A 23,867-nucleotide genomic window follows, 5' to 3' on the forward strand; every position below is an offset into this window, starting at 1 on the left:
TTGTCACCCTTTGAAGGATCTCCATAACAAACTCCTCATTTCAGTTTTCAAACATTTTCTCTCTCCTAATGAATAGAATACCCAAAAAAATTATTCATTATGTTTTGGTGAAAATTATAACCATTTTCTAAAAGGATAGCAAAAATGCACCTATTGTAAAAAATTTCAGATCTGCATTCATGCTTATTATGTCAAATATCTAGAAATAAAAAAATATTCACTTTCCTCTCCTTACGAGGACAACAAATATATCGCACTAGACCAGTCTCATTATCCTCGAGAAGGAGATTGATAAAAGCACCCAAAAAATCGCAGACCAACTACCATGGAGTTAAAGAACTACTCATTATTTCCTTGCCATCTTTAATAATGGTAAGAAAGATCATATATTTTCTCTTTTCTTAAAAGGAAAAATAACCCACAAACTTATACTCCTTCCGATTCATTTGAGTTGTCCCATTTTCTTATTTGGCCAATTCACCTCAATTGTTCCATTTCCATTTTAGAACAAAAATTTAGACCAAATTGTCCTTATACTATTTTTATAACTACCAAAACACCCTTATTTTAAAATCCTAACTACACTAATTAAACCCACAATCTTAATTAATACTCTACCTAATTACTCCCTCCTTTATTAACCCTCCCCCCTTTCTGATTCTCCTTTCCCCATACTCAAACCCTTTTAGTAACCCTTCCCCATTCTTAAACCCTAGTTCTTCTTCTTCATTTGTTCTTCTTTGACGGCGCTACTCTGAAACCTTGTCATTACCCATAAATCCAGTAATGGAGTCACCCTTCTGAAACCCTAAATCTTCATCTTCTTCTCTTCTGAAACCCTAAATCCCATAATGGAGTAACCTAATTCTTCTCTCTCTCATCCTGCGTTGAAGTTATTATTTGGTGATTGTGATGATTCAGATTCGTAAATTTCATCACCACATTCTTCTATTGAAACCTCTCCGAATCGGGGAAGAATAATGGACAGTGAGGATGAAGAATTTTCGACTATGTTTGATTTGGGACTTGATCTACCTGATGATGACTATTTTCCTTCATCTGACTCAGAAGATTATGATGGGGAAGATGATGATACTGTTTATTATGTTAAGGGGCCCTTCTCTCGTATGTGAAACAGTTACTCTTTCTCTCTGACTAATGAAATTAAATTTTGATTATTTTATTTTTGATTATGCATCTGTATGTTGGTCTGTGATGATTTTTTTTTACTGAGGCCAAAGAAAAGCTCAATGATTTTTGAAAAGAGAGCTTGTTAGTTGCTACAAAAATCCATATACATACTCACAATGCCACCAATCTTCATGATTTTATGAGGCAAAGAGTAAGTTTATGGATCTCAATGATGAAAACATTATGTTTTCTGAGAGATGCGCCAAAAATGATTTTTTTTGCTATTAAAAATCCCAAAAACTTTCCATTAAATGTTTAGTCATAAACAGTTTGAATGAATCTACATGATGTTTAACCCTAAACATTTTCCCATTAAAAATCCCAAAAGTGTTGCTGGACGCTTTCCTTCTGGTCAGTTGCTGCTGATGGTTGTTTCGTTGCTGAGTGTTGCTGTAATTCTGTTTTTATATTGTTGGTTCTGTTGTTGTTGGTGCTGTTGTTGTTGGTTATGTTGATTGTTGATGTTGTTGGTATTCTTGTTGTCTTAAATTAAATGTTGTTGGTTCTGTTGACTGTTGATGTTGCTAGTATTCCTATTGCCTCATATTTGTTGTTGTTGATTCTGTTGTTGTTGATGTTGTTGTTGTTGGTTATGTTGATTGTAATTGCTGTTGGTTTTCCTGCTGCCTCACATTAAGTGTTGTTGGTTCTGTTGTTCTAATTTCTGTTGCTGAGTGGAAATTCTCTTGGTCTTCAATTCCCAAATACAGTTGGCAACCTCTAAATGATTTGCATCCAAATGACGGAGTGACTCATAAATGATTTCTTTCCTAACTGTTTAATAATCTGGTAGTCTCCCCTCCCTAACTAGTTTGCTTTTGTTAATGTGTGGAATATGGTAGTCAATATCACCAAGTTTTTTAAGTACTTCAACCTTACATGCTTGTAAGGTTATCCAAACATACCTTAATGTGTGGTGTTCTAAATCTTCAAAAGCACCTGTCACAGCCCTAACCAATTCAGTGTAGTTGTATGTTGCGTTCTGGTGTTGTAACGATTGAATAGAACTAAAAAAAACCTAAGTCTAACACGTTCATATTAGGGGAATTTGGAGGCTGTTGATTATGTCGATATTGAATCCACCTTGATTTGCAGCATCCCTGAATATTGGATCATTGTCTAGAATATGTGGTTTTGCATTATCCTGTTGAATGTAAATTGTTTTGCTTGCACCTTCTGGCCATTTTTGTCTAATAGCCGGTAAGATATTGTCAATTAGCTTTGTCCTTATGTGTGTCTTTGGTATCGATTGAATGGGTTTAGTTTCTGGTTCCCCTCTATTCCTATTTTTGGATCTTCTTTTTGCTAGCACTTGAGCTGTAAAAAGAAAGATACCTATCTTTCCATCAAAAATTCGTTCACCTTCACTAGAATACATCGGTATAGCAACCGCACACATGAACATGATTTTGGGAATGAATCTTTTTGACTGTATTTTCCTATGTGGCTTAGATTCTCCTGGGGTAAGATAGTAAGTTTGTTATGTTCTAGTGAGGTAGAACAGTTTTTCATCTATGTGAATTAAGTTAGACATGTCACTAAATTTTTCATCATAAATGCAACTACTAATACAAAAGAATAACTTGTCATTCTTGTTAGTGTTGGTTAATAGTGGCTTGATTGCATTTGTATGCTTGTGTATGTGTTTCTTTTTCTTCCACCTCTACACAGTTAATTGGCTAAGACCCATGGCAGTAAGAAAGATTAACAAAACCCACTTCTCTCTCATCATAAGACCCACGTGTATTATTTTATTTTGACGATCCAGCAAAAATTACTGAAAAGTAAAGTTGCTTTTATCTTGTCTCTTAGGAAAAGCAAAGTTACTTACAGGTGTGTACCAACAACGGAGGAAAATAGAAAAGGCCCACAAAAAAACCATTCACAAGAATATAACCTGTGATACTACGAGATTAATGAATAAGAAATTGAACAGACGCAAGATGTGGGTTGAACTCACTAAATATGGGTATTATTAAATATCGCCACCTTTTTTATTTTATCGTCACCCTATATATAATGAATTTTCAAGATTGTCCCTGCATAATTTTCAAACTCAAAAACTGTAATATCTCTCTAAAACTCTCTAAAAATACTATGTTAAGTTAAACAAGCTAAAAGTGTATATTGAACAACAATGGCGAACCAAAACGAGCATGATAACGATTCGGTAAGTAATTAATCGATTCGGAATTTTTTTTTAAAAATTCCAGAACCCCCCAGTCGCACAAAATGTGCGACCAGACCTAGGGGGAGTCACACAAAAAGTGCGACTGAGGGTTCTGGAAATTTTTTTTTTTGAAAAATTAACTCTTTTTATTTATTATAATTATTTTTAAAGTTATTATTATTTATTAAAAATTATAGTAAATTATTTTATTTTATTATATATTTATATATATTTTTGTGTTTACTTAAATTATTTATTTATGTTATTTTAATTTATTTTATTTTATATATGTATTTTATTTAGTAAAATTTTTTATTTCATATTTTTGTATTGATATTGTTAATACATTGAAATTTGAATTATTAAACTAATTGATATTGTTAATATATTAAATAGTTTAATCTTTTAATTATTATGAATAAATTTATATTTGCAGGACTTTGAAAACTTAGGGGATAATATAGATTGCTCTGATAGATTTGTTATCGATAGGGAATTTGATTCTGTATATGATTCACATGCTTGGGCTGATGAGATAGCACTAAGAATTGGGTTTTAATTTACACGTGCTTCATATAATATAACACCCCGTATTTTTATCGGGTTAAAAAAATGTAATAAAATAAACCAAATTAAATAAATAAGTATTATTAAATTATATTATTTACATGGACAATTGTAATTATCGGTAACGTGTTTTATCGCGTAGTGTTTCTTTTTCAAAAAAATATATAAATAAATAATTAAATAAATAATTAAAATAATAATAATAATAATAATAATAATAATAATAATAATAATAATAATAAAAAATTAAAAAAAATATTAGGGGAAGGGAAGGGGTGGTCGGTTGGAATGGAGTAGGGGAGGAGTCTTGTAACTCCTCTCATAAGTGTGAATTATGGCACATTATGTTCATTTTTTTTAATTGCCTATTAATCCTATAGGCATCATTTGAATTCTTCACCTTTCTAAACTTTCAAGTGAACAAAAAAAATTCAGAAAAAAATCTCCCACTTTGCTCTATTGTTTTCGGCACCTCAAAGAAAAAAAAAGTTGTTGTTCCATCCAATCTTTTGATCAAAGGGGTAAGTTTAGTTGAATTGTTAATTATAGATTTTATGTACAAGATTTCTAAGATGAATTATATTTTATGTATGATGATATCCTATGACTTTTAGGAGGATTGAGTATTATTTTTTATATATGTAATTTTCTCTAATAATCCTTTAATAAACTTTAATTTGTTAAAAGGATTAAGTTATGTTTTTTTTATAAGAAAAAAAAAAAAAACCCTTTCTTGATTTATATTCTTTAACAAAGTTTAAATTTGTTATAAGTATTAAGTTTATATTGATATTTAAATAAATTTCTTTTATGATTTACATTTCTTTAACTAAATTTCAATTTGTTAGAAGAAATTTAAATGATATGGATCAAGTAATGTAGTCATCCAAGAATTTATAAATCCTTTAGCAAAATTTGATTTGCTTGAAGGATTGTGTTTATATATATATATGTCTTGATTTAAAAGAGTGATTTGGTTTTATGATTCTCTACAAAATTTTGATTTGTTAAGAGAATTAAGTATTTAATTTAATTATCCTAATTTATGAAATTTTAAATGTCTTGTGGATGGGCATGTTTCTTTTTATTTGATGGCTTTTATGCTTTGTTGATGGGGTTTTATGTATTAATATATGTGTGGAAATATCAAGTGGTTGTGTGATAGAAAAGTTTGTCTTGTTTGTTTTATCTTAGTAGTTGTTAATTTGGTCTTATTAGATTTATTTTGGTCATGAGATTAAAAGGGTTAATAATTTGAATAATGTATATATAAATAATAATAATAATAATAATAATAATAATAATAATAATAATAATAATAATAATAATAATAATAAAATAATAGTCGTGTTCCGTTGTTGTTTTATGTACCCGATGCGTTAAAAACTCGTTAAACGCTTAAAATGATTAAAAATAGTAATTGGATGTTAGAAATTATGAAATTTTGTACCCAAGGTAATTGTCGCGTTCCGGACGCAGTGGCAAAATCGGATTTGCCATTTGAATTTTCTAAACTGTCCAAATTGACCATTTAAGTTTCTACTTAAAATTTAAAGTTTGGAACTATTGGGAGTTGGATGAAAACATTTAAAATTATCAATTCATAAGAGGGTAAAATTTCTATCGTGATTGAACTCCGTTTGTTGGCGGCGCTTCAAGGTACACGCTTAGACCATACTATTTTATGTGATTGTGCAAGTGATGTTGTTTCATTCTTAATTATGGCATTTGAATCGCTTAAGATTTAGACACTTCAAATAAATTGATAGAAGGTAATTGAAAATTGAGGATTTATGTGTTTATTACCCAAAGGGGTTAACGTTATGGTTTGGATTATTACAATTATTGTTCCCATGACAGTTTTGGATCATTACGGTCACCATAGGGGTATGCATACTTTACCTCTGACGAACCGCATAGGACAGGCAACATCTTAGGTCGGTGGTTGCCTTGGGATTATCTCTCCCAAGTGTATTCCTCCAAAAAGGATTTTCATTTATACTTGAACGACCCGAACAGGACGGGCTACGTGATGTGCTCGTTTTTAGAGCACATTTATCTCCTCATTGTAGTGTGGAGTCTCGCGTTTCAGAATAGTTTTTACACACTTTACGTATAATTTTACCTTGTTCTTGTCTCCATGGTGTTATGAGGTAATTTCAGGTATTTTCGGAGGCTTTAAGGTATTTTACGTTGCGTACGAGACTTAGACACTTTGATCGAAGATTAGAGGTGCGTATCGGAGCCATGACATGCTTTCCAAGCCCTACTCAAACATTTACTTCTTTTCTTACTTTTAAACCCTAGATTAGATTTAATGTTCTTCATTTATGCTTTCTCTACATTCATGTCACTTCATTTATGTAAGTTTATTTCTTTAATGCTTTGATGTCTTTATTTCTTTCCTCTATTGCTTTCTTTTATTGCTTCCCTTTAATGCTTTCATTTAATGCTTTCTTAGTTTAGATTTAATGCTTTCATGTTCTTCAATTTCTTTAATGCTTTCCTTGTTCATTGCTTTTGTCTCTAATATGTTAGAGTAGTTTCCTTAGGGGTTTTAGGTTAGAGAAACCCTAGGTTTGGTCTTGTCTTTAATGTTTAGGATTAGGGTTGAGGTTGATGATGGTTGTTGATAGATATTCGGTTCGAGTCTTGTCCTGCCACTCCTAAAGAGACATAGGGCGATTATAGGTCGTTCGTGTGGCTTATAGGGTCACCAACTTCCTCTCGATATCTAGAGTGTCTTGATTGATTATCGTTCGAACTCCCGTGACCTAGCTTATCTTTATTTTCAATAGACCATCCTAGGGTGGACATAGCCTAATCCCCGCTTGTCTTTCATTGTTGAGTTTCGTTTTTTATTCTTGTTATTAGTTAAGTTCACCCACCAACCAACCTTCCATATAACTTTCCCACACCAAGTCTTTAGTCTAGCATCCCTTGTCCTTGTGGTTCGACCCCCGACTTAACATTACATTCGTTGTAGTAGTATCAGGGTGATTATAAATATTATTTGTATAACAAGGATTTTAGTATTAACGACGTGCTAGAAACTGGTTATCACTACATTACATGTTGGAATTATCTAATAGTGAATGTATTAGAGCCTATGCATGCTAGGGTAAACACATTGCTTGTATTAAACCTATTTGACATTTATATGAAGTCTCTATGAAGTCTCTAACTTGGATTGTTATTTGGAACCTGCTACGAGTTGTCACACGACGACTAGTAGGTTGATTGCAGGGGGGGACTAGAGTGAGGGCTTGACTTAGAACCCGTAATCATCAAGACTATGTTTCCTTTTTGTAATAAGATTATGAGTAGTCCGAATTATGTAGCAAGAGATTGTGTTGGTTTCTTTTCGCTTTCGTCCAATTTCTTTAGTTTATCTAGAGGCCATTAGGCTTTCGAGTTGTACGTAAGAGCTTCCGCTGACTTGTTTCTTTCGCTTTGGCACTGTTGTCTGCTTTAATTAAATTTCTTTATCGACGGAACGTTGACGATCCTAGAGGAGACTTTTCTCTAGAGTCCGAACAGTGAACCATAATTCGTATTATCATATGAATTTCCGAGTCACTTAAACCGGGTTGTTACATATAAACAAAAGGAAGGACGTTCTAAAGTGAGTTTGTACTTAAGATGTCACCGCTATGGTAATATAAGGGGCGATTTGCATAACTTAGACAATGCTCCCCGACCTGGTTCCAAAAGTATGGCTTGTGGGTGTAAATTTATGATTTTAGGAAGTAGTCGTAAACCAGGGGAAAGACCTTGGACGGTAAGAGTGTTTCCTGGTAAAAAAGGAAGATATAACCATCCGTTCTTGGTGTACAGAGATGGTCAAATAAGAGTAAATAGGATGACTGCCGATATTAGGCAGCACATACGAGTTCTTAGTGCAACTGGCATGCAACCAACGTTTATAATGACTTCAATTAGAAGGAATTTTCCTGGTTTTTTGCTAGTATGAATCAAATTTATAATGTAAGACAGTCAATAAGGAGAGAAGAGATGGATGGTAGGACTCCTCTTCAACACTGTCTATATATGGCCACAGAGCATAATTATGTAGTTTAGACAGACTTGGATAGTGAGGGGCAGTTGAGTAGATTATTGATTTTGCAAATCCTACATCTATGCAGATGATACGTTCGTGGCCCCATGTTGTGTTGATACACACAACGTACAAAACTAATAAGCAAAAGTGGCCCCTTTGCGAAATAGTTGGAATGATGCCAACCATTCACAATTTCTTGGTTGCGTTCTGTTTGATGCGAGATGACGCGGCTATGTCTTATTTTTGGGTGTTTAAGAGGTTGAGGGATATTTACGGCAAAGTTCAGACGTCTAATGTAATCTTAACGGATAGAGAAGAGGGTTTGTCTGCAGCTATTCGTGTTGTCTTTCCAGGTAAACAGGTTTTAATGATTAATTATTGTCTATATATATATATATATATATATATATATATATATATATATATATATATATATATATATATATATATATATATATATATATATATATATATATATATATATATATATATATATATATATATATATATATATATATATATATATATATATATATATATATATATATCTCAATTAATTTTAAATTTCTATTTTATGCAGATGTACGACATGTGTAATGCGTATGGCATATTGGCAATGACGTGGAGAACATGGTCGACAAATTGTGCGGCGGCAAGAGAAATCAAGAGAAAACAGGTGGGAAGGAATTGTGTCTACTTGGTCGACTAGGAATGGGAGGGTCGTGCGATATTTGGCTGGAACATGGTTTCCTCACAAAGAGAAATTTGTGCGTGCGTGCGTGGACGCATGATTGTTTGCACTTGGGTAACTAGACAACTAGCAGAGTTGAAAGCCAACACTCTTCCTTAAAGTACTATCTGGGAAGCGGTAATAGCTCATTTGATACCCTCTTTAAAAGGGCACACTCATAGATAATGAATCAGCAATCGATGATAAGACAAGTTCCGTAGGAATCTATGAATTCGATTTCAAGGACGTCGAGACTTAATTTTTTGAGACCGTTGTATCGTCATGTTTCCATATTTGCCTTGGAACAATTGATGATGGAGCACAACGGGATGTTAAACTTGGGGATTTATGTTTTTGATAAATCCGATTGTGTACTTCAAAGAACCCTCAGATTACCCTGCGCGTGTTACTGTTACTTGTCAATCAAGACTCATGGTTCGTTGTACTTGGACGATATACATCCATTTTGGAAAACATTAAAGTACTTAGAGGCAGAAGAAGACGCCAACGAAGAAGTACGGCACGCAAAAGCCGATGATAAAGAGTACATTCAATCGTTGGTGGATGAAGTTTTAAAAGCCAACCCATTAGTTGTACGACGCATGTCTCAGGTACTTGAACATGAACTACACCCTGATGATACCGATATACCTGAGCCACAAGCAAGTCCACCGAGGAAGGGAAGACCACAGTAGATCATCCTCAAGGGGTCGCGAATCTAGATCTTCATCACGCGGGAGATCTAGTGGTAGATCTAGCAACTGATCAAACCAATCGTCAGTTGGAATTAACTTCAGTTTCAACTTATCTGGTACCCGTATTTCCTTTTCTATAATCATATATGTATTAGATCAATTGAATGATATTAATATACTTTAATTTTTTAAGATGGTTCAGCAGGTCGTGATTTTAAACTTTTTCCGTGGCCAAATCACATTCCGTATATTCTTCCACCGTACCTGTTTGATTGAATTGATGCTATAGGTGACAGATTCTATGGTTTTAGATCTATTTCCGTCACAAAGTTAGAGCGCGAGGAGGCATGGCCTCTTTTACGACGTGCAATGAGTTTGGAAATGGAAACGCATAGAGATCAATATGCACGCGTGTATCCATCAGCAGAGTTGGTGGAGAATGCTATATACAGAATTGGTGCCCATAGCAAATTACCTCCCCCGTACAGTCACTGGATGGAAATGACAGCATTGTATTTTGCAGCAACGTTTCTCAACATTGCAATTGCGTATTATGGCTCTGCCGATGGTAATCCAATGTGTAATTGTTTAGTGCTTCCGGTAAGGAGAACAGGGGGAATGCATGGCGTTAATAAACTTGTACATATTCTTTGGGTGAACGGAAATCATTATGTTCAGCTTTTAATGTACGATGATTCATCTCCACTGCCGCCAGTCCAGCAAAATTAGAGAGCAGTAGCTAACAATTCATGTACAAATTTAGACAGACAATATTGCAACAACATATCGCTTTGGAATAGACTGTGCGGCGTACAACGACCACAACATAATAACACTGCCGAAGATGCAGTCAATTTACATACTCTATAGTACAATGTTGTGTAGTTATTGTGTTGATTGTATTTATTGTATTGATTGTAGTTAGTGTTTTCATTTTATTAATTGTATTCATTGTAGTAATTGCATTTATAGTATTCATTCCATAATTATATTAGTGAATAAATATGTTAGTTTATCAAACACAATGCATAATAATACAAATTCTTCATCAATACAAACATAAATGTCTATGAAGGGCTGTGCCCTTTAAACTCTTGCCATTCGGCAAACAAATCTCTAAGTTCATCCAAATACAAATCAGCAGCCTGTCTCTCCCGGGGCGTCATATTAACAACAGCTGGCATCCTGAGCAATGGCGCGAGTCGGGTTGGAAATTCAGCTGCAAATTGTACAAACAAAACAATTATATTACGAAAAAGTTAGACAACAATTTCGGTAATGACACATAAACATGAAATACATAAATAGAAACACTAATACATAAATAGAAACACTAACGTATTCAACTTTGTTATCCGATGCACCAAACGCAGCAGTAGGTCCTTCACCGGGGATGAGAAATGTGTAGGAAGACACTTTAAACCAGTCGATATACTCAGGGATAGCCTCTGATGGAACAGATGCTCGACGCAGTACCTGATAAGCATCGCGGGCACAATAGGGGAACCTACTCCACATCTCCGTGTACATAGATGGAGAAGCGAATGTCACTGAATAGGAACCCTGTGCTGGTCGCAGAGCTTGGGTAGGTCTCAATAGAGGGGGGGGGGAATAGCCTATACAAAACCAAGCTGTCTGACTGTCCTCTCAAGCAAATAAACCTCCACGATATCAAAATAGGTGATACCCCCGATATAGGCGGTGCGTGGGTGCTCATTCAATAAAGTCCTAGGAGAAGTCATGTACGGAGTCCATTCCACTTGCTTACAAAGAAAATTAACATTAAAAACATAATATAAAATTAAAATAATTAGTATAACGATGTTTGAGGTCATGTACAAAACCTGTGTCTCTGTCATGGAGTCCAGTATACTCCTACAGTCTCTTAGTTTGCTCAGCTCACGAATTGGCTTCTGCGAGGACCACATCTCCGCCCTAGTCTTTTTATGCATATCAGCTTGACAAGGATGGGGGCGGAAGGATGGGAAGTACTCGTAAATCCATGTCTGCAACAGTGTCAGACAACCAGCAATAGTCTTGAACCTAGTCCTTGTCGCCATACCCAGTTGGCGATACATGTTAGCCAGCTTCACTGCACCCCAAGCAATCTCATCCTGATCAGCAGTCACAGCAAGTATAGGGTGAGGCCGCATCCCGAATCTAGTCTTATACACCAGCAGCGTGGAACCCACTATAGCCATGTAATACACAGTAGTCTGAGTCTCCAGAGACTGAGAATAATGGCATAGCTACAACATTTCACCAACGTTAATGCTCTTGCTGGTGAAGTACCCCTTCTTACGCAGCTCTGAAATTGGCTCCCCAAACAGACCGATCAGGCCAAGCTTCCAGTCACTATCAGCAGGTTCAGCGGGAAGTGAACCGTCAATGCCAACTCCTAAAATGCGTTGCACGTCGTGCAGCATGATGGTCATCTCCCCCCATGGAATGTGGATGGTGTTGGTATCAGGCTGCCACCTCTCCACAAAGGCCGTAATAAGAGTACTATCAATGTGATGGTGCATTATGTACGGTAGACGACCTAGAGGAGTGGCAGGTAACACCCCGTACAGCTCATCAGACATGTCCTGCAGTCTGATGATCGCCTCCAACGTCCTCTTCCTAGGGCGACAATCCAAAATCGGAGGCGTGCGCTTCGATCCCTCAAATATAACCTTCGCTACGTGCCCACCGTAGTTGGGTATTAAACTGGTGTCAACAGGGCCCCCGGGCTGGCGTGATGTGATCAACCAGTCCATGTCCGCGGACTGTGAGCGCCTCCTCCCTCGTGGAGCCGCATCCTCAACCTGGCTGACTCCTGCGTGATCAGAAGTGCCAGCCGTGCCATGCCCTCTAATCTTAAATGACCGGCATGCCCTCTGACGAGCGTCCAATCAACATGTTGACCGACAGACTCTTCCCGACTGACAGACTCGTCGTAATCAGTATCATCATCACCTGAGCCAACCGTATTACTACGCAGGCTAGTCTGGCGCTCAAAGCGACTACGCACATGGTCTAGGGTACTATTGCCGCTCTAATGGGGATCCCCTCTCAGTAAACTTGGCTGAGAACTATTGCCGCTCAATAACCCTCTAAAAAAGACTTTTCATTTTCCCTAATTTCCAGCCATTTACTACAATTTTCATATTTTAAATAAAATATTAATAAAAAATTAAAAGCATAAAAAAATACATTAAGTTATATTTCATTTTAATTATACTTACAATATTAATTTAATAAGCATATAAGTAAATTTAATAAACACTTACAATCATATAAATTATTAACAACTAAAATAATTCACACATATAAACAAATAAACAGTTATTATATTAATAAATAATTAAACAACTAAAATTTAATTAACAACTAAAATAACATTTTATTAACAATTATTATATTAAAAATTAATTAACAACTAAATTTTAATTAATATATTATTATTATATCAAAAAATAATTAAACATTTAAATAAATTATTTAAATTCAAAACTAATTATTATAATAATATTATCGTAATATAATAATATATTAAAATAAAATATTTTATTACAACATTTATTAAATAATAATAACTTAAAAAATAAATTAAATAAACAAAAGGAATTTCAAAATTCCAAAAAAAAAATAAAAATTACGAGTCGCACAAAATGTGTGACTGAACCCAGGTGGAGTCGCACAAAAAGTGCGACTGAACCTAGGAGGAGTCGCACAAAAAGTGCGACTGTTCCTAGGTTCAGTCGCACTTTTTGTGCGACTCCACCTAGGTTAACTCGCACTTTTTATGCGACTTGTGCTAGGTTCAGTCGCACTTTTTGTGCGACTCGCAATTTTTATTTTTTATTTTTTAATTTTGATTTACATTAAAATGAAAATTACCTCGAGTTTTTGTTAACGACTCCTCTTAGGTTCAATTACACTTTAGTTCCGATTAATTTTATGTATGGATTTTGTGTTTTTTGAAGTGATAAAAGTGTTATTGAGTGAGTTTGAATTGAAGTGTTATATAGAAGTTTTAAAATTTTTAAGTCCAAGGGTATTTTCCTCATTTTATTAAATTAATTTAAAATAAGGGTGGCGATAAAATAAAAAGGGGGCAAAAAATAATAATTGGGCTAAATATTAGCAAAGAAAGTCAAACATGACGTTTTGTTCCGCGAGAAAAAGGTCAACAGGGCGAAATCATTATTCAAGAAGTCAAGCAGGACTCATCTACCTCTGATGGGTTTACCATCTCTGCTTGATCAAAGTAACACCTTTGCCAGGACTTCCACCTTTGTATGTTTAACTACCCATGCTCTGAACAAACTCCCCTTTGGAGTATAGCCCCTGCTATGTTCATTCCACTCCGCCACAGGTCCACCACCCCTGTCAGATCAACTCCCCTGCCGGGACCAGCACTCCTGCAGGAGCATCAAGTTATCTAAGCCTTCAAGTACTTTCAAGAATATGGTTTAGAAAATTAAAACCCCAGCTGATTGAGCTTCGCTTTCGGAAGTTCATGGTTGGACTTAAGAGGAACAATTGAAGGATAATGCAATGATCAAATGATGGTTATGATCTCAGCTAATCACTTCGATCACAGCATCTATTGGAAATAAAACTCGCAAGAATTAACTCGGCCATAGGACATTAGAAATATCGCGAGAGATGGAATGATATATTGATAATGTGAGTTATCGGTAAAAAACTAGGATGGAAGCACAACATCCATTCCTGAATTCATCAAGTCGCCATAGCTATCAAGGTCACTTGGTCATCAGATTCGTTTGGCCTTCAAAGCTACCACGGTAACAGGCCATCATAACCCCGAAACACCAAAACAAGACATTGTAGAAAAAGTCAAACAGGTCTTTTCAACCAATGAAGAAGTTAAACAGGTCGTTCCAACGTGCAAAGATGTCAAACAGGTCATCCAGGCCTATAAGAGATCAAATTTTCTCTTCTTGGCCTGCGAGGGAGCCAAACAAGTCGTTTCCAACCTGTTATGAAGGCAACGTGTCTTTAGACCCTTAACAGATCTCTAAACCTATTAAAAGATCAGCAGGTCCTGCAAACAATACTAAAGGCGTCAAATTATCCTGCTCCAAATTTGTAACACAAATCAGGTTCCAAGAGCAGAACCATGAAAAGCAAGGTAGATCAAGCCACCACACAGGGTGCACATACAGTGACGACCTGATTCCAAGAGCCTTAGATGCTTGAAAGCCCAAATATACTCATTACTTCAACAAAAGAGTTTCACATCCTGGGGGAAATCTCTAAGTAAAACGAGACCCAAAACACAACCATAACTCAACCTAACATCAAGTAATCAGGACCAAATGTCCTATGGTTCAAGCAATCAGGAACAATTGCCATGTGAAGCAATAAACCAGAACCTAAGTGTCTTAATGTCCAACAAGACACCAACCCGTTCGATAAGTAAATCAAGAGAAACGGCCCAGGTTGTAGGAAATCATTAACCAAACCTGGGAGATGGTTCATTTATATTGATTACCCGGCACTCACGGCGTGGGTAAAGGAAACTTCTGATTCAACCTGAATGCAAAGATTCAGGTCTGAATTAAATGAACATGGGCCCTGATAGAAGAGGAGGGGTCTCCAACTCATAAAATCCAACATTGAAGCCACGGGGCATAGAAAATTCGGAAAGCCAAATGAATGAAGTCCCACTACCCGTAAGAAAATTTAGAAGATTAACCACAACCCTGGATGCTCACAACCCATATGCTGGATAAAGTTGACCCAATTGTGGTATTGATCCATAATCGAGTGTTTATGAGCCCGTTGCATTAATTCTTGAGAGACTCGGGTTTAATTCTTTTTTTCGCAAACCAAAATTTGTCACATACTTAGTATGGAATAACAAATAATTGCATGGTACAAAAGAGCAAGGGTGACATCAACATGCAATGCTGGTCCAGAATATTAATTTTTATTTTTACTTATGAACTTTTGGGGCTGATTTTCTTTATTATAAAGGGGATGAATTTAGTTTCTAGAAATCAGTAAGTTCATTGTATTTGCTAGAAGAATTTTTGGTACATGAACTCTAATTAATTCATGAATTTGTTGACCAACAAAGGGTGATGTATTGACCGAAATAGGGGATGTATTAAAAAGCTTCTAAAATCTTGTATTCATCCTATAGAAAGCAATGTATTGTAATCAAAAAAATTCAGATTCTGTTTCATAATAGAAACCTTGTGTTTTATGCATTTCTTTTCTTCTTGTGTTTGTCCAAAGAAATAGTAATTTCAATTATCACTTTAAGTTTGTCTTGAGTGTTAATTCTTAGGGGAGATTGAGTGTGTCATATCTCTAGCCTAAAATCCCAAATCATTGAGTTTGTTCTTGTGATTTGGCTCTTATCAATATTCTTCTACTATTCTTTTTTATCTACTTATTCTTTTATTTTTTTTTACAATAAAATCAGAAACTTTTAAATCTAAGCGTGTTCTTCCTAATTACAGTTACATCATTTGGTATCAGAAGCTTTTGGTGGATCGAAAGGGTGTTTTAAAAAAAAAGGGCGCAAATGGAGATCTTTCTGATATGTTACGTATCATAACAGAAAAATTGGAGAGATTGGAGAGAAAAAGTGAAGAAATAGATGCGGAAAAAGAACGAAAAAATACTCAAATGACTGCTGTGGGTGAGTTGTTGAAAATATCAAATAAATCAATAAGATCGAGGAAGGAGATGGTAGTGGTGTAGGAAATTCTCGTGCATTTGATGAAGATAGAGGATTGAAAATCGATCTCCCGGAGTTTGATGGAGGTCAGGATAGCGAATCATTCCTTGATTGGCTAAGACAAATTGAAACTGGGTTTGAATAGAAGGGGTATGATGATAGGAAAAAAATTTAAGCTTGCTGTGCTTAAATTTACAAAACTTGCTGCCTTATGGTATAACAATTTTAAGGCAAATAGGAGAAGAGCTGGAAAAGAAAAATTCAATTCATGGGAAAAATTAAAAAATAGATGAAAGATAAGTGAGTGAACAAAGAATATGAGCAAGAGCAGTTTTTGAAATTAACACATCTTTCATAAGATGATGGCATGAGTGTGGAAGATTATCTAAAAGAATTTGAAAAGTTTTGCTTAATATGTGATTTACAAGAGAAGGAAGCTTTTAAAATTGCTCGATTTGTGAAGGGATTGTCAAAGACAATCAGTAGAAAAGTTGAAGTCACTCACTACACTTCTTTTAGTGATGTGTGCAAATTGGCTTTGAAATTTGAAAATCAAGGCAAGGAAGAAAAGGAAAAAGAAAGACCGAGAGTGCCTTATAAAAACACTTTAAAATATACTCCATCATACTCAAAAGAGAGTACCTTTCAAAGTAAAGCAACCCCTTCTGGTATGAAATATGAGGCAAAGAAATAAAAGGCTGTGGTTACTCCTAGTGAATTTGCTACAAGGAGGAAATTTTTTAAGTGTCATGGAAGAGGACACATTGCTAGTGAATGCCCTAGCAAAGCTGTTCTGACCACTACTCAGTGTGCTATCATGGATGAAGAAGAATAAAGGTATAACTTTGTGGTTGAGGAAGTAGTAGATTCAGAGGATGAATTTGATGAAGAAATACAATCGGAGGACGAATTTAACATGATGGTTGTGAGAAAAGTGTTGCTTAGTGAACCAAATCTAATTTGAGGCAAAGGAATAATTTGTTTCATACTAGATGCAAGATTGGTGAGAAGACTTATAATGTGATTATTGATAGTGGTGCTCAAATCGATGTAATTTCATTAGAGGCTGTGAATAAGTTAAAGTTGACTACTAGAGATCATGAAGAACCTTACAAGCTGAATTGATCGAATGATAGCACTGGCATAAAGGTGAAGAAACAAGCTCTACTCTCTTATTCTATTGGAGGCTTTGAAGATGAAAGGTGGTGTGATGTGCTACCGATGGATGCTTGTCATTTGTTGCAAGGAAGACCGTGGCAATTTGATCACAACTCGGAGTACAAAGGAAAGAGTAATGAATATCTTATAACCACTAGGGATGGTATAAAAGTTAAATTAATTCCCTTACCCCCTAAAGTTGCTAAAAAAGAAAAGAAAAAAAAAAGCAACTATCTTGTAACTTGTAATGAGTTTGAGAAAATAGTGTAAGAGCATGGTGGAGGGTATGCTTTGGTTGTAAGGGCCAAAGATACCAAGAGTACTTCTTATGATAACTCATCATCCCTAAAAGAGTTATTAGGAGAGTACAAAGATGTGTTCCCCGATGACTTGCCCAAAGGCCTCCCTCCAATTAGAGGCATTGAGCGCGCCATTGACTTAATTCATGGAGCACCTTTTCCAAACAAAGTTGTTTATAGATGCAACCCAGAGGAAAGTAAGGAGTTAGAGAGGCAGGTGAATGAGTTGATGGAAAGGGGTTATGTGAGAGAAAGTCTTAGTCCTTGTGCCATTCATGCTTTGTAGGTGCCCAAAAAAGATGGGACTTGGAGAATGTGTGTAGATAGTCGGTCCATTAATAACATTACCATCAAATACCGTTTTCCAATGCCTAGGTTGCAAGACATGTTGGATGAGTTGAGCGGAGCCTTAGTCTTTTCCAAAATAGACTTAAGAAGTAGTTATCATCAGATGAGAATAAGGGAAGGGGATGAATGGAAAACAACTTTCAAAATAAAACAAGGGTTGTATGAGTGTTTAGTAATGCCTTTTGGGCTTTGCAATGCTCCCAGTTCTTTTATGGGATTGATGAACGAGGTTCTCCGTCCTTTTATCAATGATTTTGTTGTTGTTTACTTGGATGATATCTTAGGGTATAGTAAAAACAATGAAGATCATATGATACATTTGAGGAAGTTGTTTGAAAAATTAAGAGAAGTAAAGTTGTATGGGAAGCTTGAGAAATGTGTATCCCTGAATCCTAATGTGTTGTTTTTTGGATACATTGTGACTGGAGAAGGAGTACGAATTGATCCAGAAAAGATAGAGGCAGTGAAGTCTTGGTTGGCTCCGACCAATGTGCATGAGGTTAGAAGTTTTCATGGGCTTACTTTATTCTATAGGCGGTTCATTAAAAATTTCTCGACTATTATGGCTCCCAATACTGAGTTAACTAAAAAAGGAGAGTTTGAATGGGGAAAAAGTGCTCAAAATGCTTTTGAAAAGATGAAAAACATGCTCTGTACTACTCCAATACTTGTGCTTCCAGATTTTAACAAGGAGTTTGAGGTGGAGTGTGATGCAAGTGGGGTTGGAATAGGGGTTGTCCTTATACAAGACAAAAAGCCTGTGAGTTACTTTAGTGAGAAATTGAATGGAACAGATGAACTACTCTACTTACGACCGTGAGTTCTATGCCATAGTTAGAGCTCTTGATCATTGGTCCCATTACTTAAGGCCAAAACCATTTGTTCTTCATTCAGATCATGAGGCTTTAAAGTTCATACATGGGCAACAAAAGTTAAACAAGAGGCATGCAAAATGGGTAGAATTTCTTCAATTGTTTTCGTTTAGTTCCAAGTATAAAGATAGGAAGAGTAATGTAGTGGTCTATGGCTTATTGCGTCGCACTTACTTACTTTCTATGGTAGATGCAAAAATTATGGGTTTTGAACAACTCAAAGAGTGTTATAAAGATGATCCTGATTTTGCTGGTGAATTTGAAAAACAAACAAAAGATTATGTTGAGCAAGATGGTTATATTTTCAAGGGAAACAAGTTATGTGTGACTAAGGGTGGTGTTAGAGAATTATAGGTAAGAGAAGTTCATAGTGGTGGTTTAGCTGGACACTTTGGGGTACAAAAAACACTTGACATTCTAGGTGAGCATTTCTATTGGCCAAGAATGATCAAAGATGTTTCTTTAGTGGTGGAGAGATGTACAACATGTCAGAAGGCAAAAGGGCATTTCACAAAAGAGTTGTATACTCCTTTACCAGTTCCAGATGTTCTTTGGGAAAGTGTTAGCGTGGATTTTATTGTTGGACTGCCTCGAACTCAAAGGGGTAGAGATAGCATTATGGTGGTGGTAAATAGATTTCTAAAATGGCTCATTTTGTAGCTTGTAATAAAACTGATGATGCTGTGAAAGTGGTTGAATTGTACTTCAAGGAAATCTTCAAACTTCATGGCATTCCTCGTAGTATAGTTTCAGATAGGGACTCCAAGTTTTTAAGTCACTTTTAGAGGACCATATGGAAGTTGGTTGGTACTAAGTTGTTATTTAGCACCTCTCATCATCCCCAAACTGATGGGCAAACCGAGGTGACAAATAGAACTTTGGGTGCTTTGTTACGTGGTCTTGTGAGCAAAACGCAGAAAGATTGGGAAGTGAAACTAGCCCATGCGGAGTTTGCTTACAAGAAGGCTCATTCTTTGACTACTTCTCATTCTCCTTTTGAAGTAGTTTATGGAGTGAATCCATTTGTACCCGTTGATTTGATTCCTTTGGTAAGGGGCGATATGGTTGAAAGGGATGCAAAAAAGAGGGTGGAAACTTTTCAAAAAACCTGTGAGCAAGTGAAGAAAAAAATCGAAGAGATGAATAAAAAATACCAGGAGAGAGCCAACAAAAAAAGAAAACAACCCATATTTTACCTTGGGGATTTGGTGTGGTTACATTTAAGAAAGGAAAGATTTTCCAAACTTCGAAAAAATAAACTTATGCCAAGATCCGATGGTCCATTCAAAATTCTTGAAAAGATGAATGATAGTGCATATAAAATTGAACTTTCTGATGAGTTGATGGGTGTAAGTGTTACTTTCAATGTGGGGGATTTGTCACCATACTTGGATGATTCAAGTTTCGGAAAAACTCTTCAAAAGAAGGAGGAAATGATCCACGATCGAGTGTTCATGAGCCCGTTGCATTAATTCTTGAGAAATTCGGGTTTAATTATTTTTTTCGCAAACCAGAATTTTTCACATGCTTAGTATGGGATAACAAATAATTGCATGGTACAAAAGAGCAAGGGTGGCATCAACATGCAATGTTGGTCCAGAATATTAATTTTTATTTTTACTTATGAATTTTTGGGGCTGATTTTCTTTATTATAAAGGGGGATGAATTTAGTTTCTAGAAATCAGCAAGTTCATTGTATTTGCTAGAAGAATCTTTGGTACATGAACTCTAATTAATTCATGAATTTGTTGACCAACAAAGGGTGATGTATTGACCGAAATAGGGGATGTCTTTGAAAGCTTCTAGAATCTTGTATTTATCCTATATAAAGGAATGTATTGTAATCAAAAAAATTCAGATTCTGTTTCATAATATAAACCTTGTGTTTTATGCATTGCTTTTCTTCTTGTGTTTGTCCAAAGAAATAGTAATTTTCAATTATCACTTTGAGTTTTTCTTGAGTGTTAATTCTTAGGGGAGATTGAGTGTGTCTTATCTCTAGCCTAAAACCCCAAATCATTGAGTTTGTTCTTGTGATTTGGCTCTTATCAATATTTTTCTACTATTCTTTATTATCTACTTATTCTTCTATTTTTTTTTTACAATAAAATCAGAAACTTTTAAATCTAAGTGTGTTCTTCCTAATCACACTTACATTAGGTACAACTTGGATAATTTCAAGAAAGAAAAAAAGAATTGATTAATGTCAGATGTATTATCGAATCTCAAAGATAGCATAAAAAAACAACAAAAACCATGGGAAGACAGCATCTTTGATGGATTTGTTGGGTATTAATGTATCATCTTCATAAAAGAAAATAGATGGAAAACATGGGGAAAATTGAAGAACACCAGAATTAATATTTTCTTTGCATGTTCTTGAAATGTTAGAGTGAAAAGATAGAAATATAGAACTTTAATAAGATGATAAGAGGAAGAATTGGGATTATGCATGGAAAGCTCTAGAAAATTGCCTTTAATGAAGTCTCTACAGTAACCACATGTATTGGTAATTGTTAATTGTTAATTACCATCTCTTCCAACACCTTTTAATAAAATGAAAAGCTGGTCTCAAGTACATGGGTTTGGAGATCAAACTATTGGAAATACAATGCAAATACAAATAAAACAAACCGATTTGTATTTCCCTTGTGTGGATGGCAATAGAACTCCTTGCTTTGTAAATCACCAAATGGACACCATGAAGATAAGGTTGCGACAATCAAAGAAGTCGCTCGAAACTTGATATGAGTAGAAGGCGTTCATGCACTTTCCTATTGTGATATTTCTCCCACAAAGGTGCTTGGGATGATAAATGAAATTCACAATGAGATACAATCTACACAACAAAATCCTAGCACAAGGAAATTGCAATAGTAAATACAAGTGTTGTAGTGAATTATGAACTTTAATGATATTAAGAGTTAATTACTCTCTCAATATTATCTCATGAAAGGAAGAACAAGAATAAGAGTATTCTTAAGAGAGAAATCATAAATAATATGGAGATGGGATGGAATGTCTCTTGGCACGCAACCTCTATTTATAGAGCTATGCATGAAACAATACCTCTTTTTGAAACAAAAGTGTTTCATCAAACAAAGCTTTTTCACCAAGCAAAGCTTATGAAACAAAGTAATGTTTCACCAAGCAAAGCTTATGAATCAAAGTAATGTTTCACCAAGCAAAGCTTATGAAACAAAGTAATGTTTCACCAAGCAAAGCTTATGAAACAAAGTAATGTTTCACCAAGCAAAGCTTATGAATCAAAGTAATGATTCATCAAACAAAACTTATGAATCAAAGTAATGATTCATCAAAGTCTTTGAGGCATTTAATTTGGACTTATAATATATTTATTTAGTCCCACTACTATACAAATCTAGATCTATGTACTCTAAATGTTCAACAATCCTCCCCTATTTAGAGTGTAACAAACCTCCTTCTTCCTTTACATATTAAGTATATAATTCCGTTTCATGCATCAACGCTAATGTCCCTACGGATTGAATTAACGCCTTGTATAAAACACTTCACAAGCGATCGAACTAGATTGATGTCCCTACGGATTGAATCAACTAGCCCATCCAACCACTTGAAGGTTAAATACACACAAAACCAATTACACATTGTCATTTACCTTGACACATTATATAGGGCCGTGTCCATATCTATTCATAAGTTTATCATAGTCGAATATACCAATCTTGACTACTTGAAGCGGCCAAAACTTCATACTTATATAGGTAGGTTCTCACTATGCCAAACATATCCCCGTGATAGGATACCACCAAGAGCACTTCAACCCTTGACCTTGAGAACTTAAGCGACTACCTTGTCATCACGGTCTAAAGCAACTATGGGTCATTCATCCTTGTTGCTTTCAAAGACTTTAAACGACTTTACCACATTGAATTCAAGACACAATGCTACTTGTGTGTGAATTGGGACTTTCCTTTAAACTTTATTGACATAAATGGATCTCAATTGACGCTTGTTCAATTGAAACCTTACTCATGGCTTTAGTGAAAAAATCAGCCAAATTGAACTTGGTGTTCACATAGTCAAGAGTTATGACCCCATGAATGAAAAGATCTTGCATTAGACTGTGTCTAAGAGCAATGTGTCTCGACTTACCATTATACACTTGACTATAATCTCTTCCCAAAGCCGTTGTGCAATTCGAATGAATTACCACCGGTGAAATTGGCTTTGGCAACAAAGGTATCTCAAACATGAGATTCCTTAACCACTTCGCTTCATTTGCCGCCGAGCAAGTGCAATGAATTCCGCAGACATAGTGGAATTTGCTATTATCATTTGTTTCTTGGAAGCCCATGAAATGTCACCTCCCCCATAAACAAAGACCCAACCACTAGTTGAAGAATTATCCTCTTCATTAGTGATCCAACTAGCATCGGAACAACCTTCCAAAATTGGAGGTTCATCACTATAAGTTATACCATAATTTATGGTTCTTTCCAAGTATCGTAATACTCTCCTTATCGCCAACCAATGTTGGAGACCTGGATTACTAGTAAATCTACTCAATTTACCAACCGCAAATGCTATGTCCGGCCCTGTACATGTCATAGCTGTTGGCCTCTTAGGTTTTGATGATGACTTCACGTTTGAAATAAACAAACATATTCTTGAGATTGTTTTGTAGGTATATATCCGATTTTGTAGAAATCGTTGATGAAGCCTAAGATTTGTTTTGTGGAAGATTATACATGTCTTAAAGGTCAAAGAAGTTAGATGAGTATTAAAGTGTTAATAGTAGACAGACAGTCTACTGTTCCTAGGATGAACAATCTAACAGAAGTTGAAGCTGGAGACAGTACACTGTTCCCATGTCGCTGGTCTGGAGAGAAACATCGGCTGGAGAATTGCGAATTAATTATTTTCTGTTTTTAAGTTGATGTAACGGTTAAGAATTAATTTAATTGCTTAATTATTTAATAATTTGGTTGGCAAAACTATTTTTAGGCTATCTAAAAATAGCCTAAGACTTTTTCATTTTAAGATTAAGATCTCCTATTTTTTAGGATCTTGTTTTTTTTAACTCCTATGCTA

The 23,867-nt window shown here is 35.3% G+C and overlaps 1 protein-coding gene across 1 annotated transcript; it reads right to left on the reverse strand.

Moving 5' to 3' along the window:
- Positions 1 to 23,036: 23,036 nt before the first annotated feature.
- On the reverse strand, positions 23,037 to 23,384 carry LOC130805644 (secreted RxLR effector protein 161-like). Its single transcript, XM_057670428.1, has one exon. The coding sequence runs from the start codon at positions 23,382 to 23,384 to the stop codon at positions 23,037 to 23,039; it is 348 nt and encodes a 115-aa protein (XP_057526411.1).
- Positions 23,385 to 23,867: the final 483 nt, after the last annotated feature.

The sequence above is a fragment of the Amaranthus tricolor genome, chromosome 2 (assembly GCF_026212465.1).
Source record: "Amaranthus tricolor cultivar Red isolate AtriRed21 chromosome 2, ASM2621246v1, whole genome shotgun sequence".
Taxonomy (NCBI): Eukaryota; Viridiplantae; Streptophyta; class Magnoliopsida; order Caryophyllales; family Amaranthaceae; genus Amaranthus; species Amaranthus tricolor.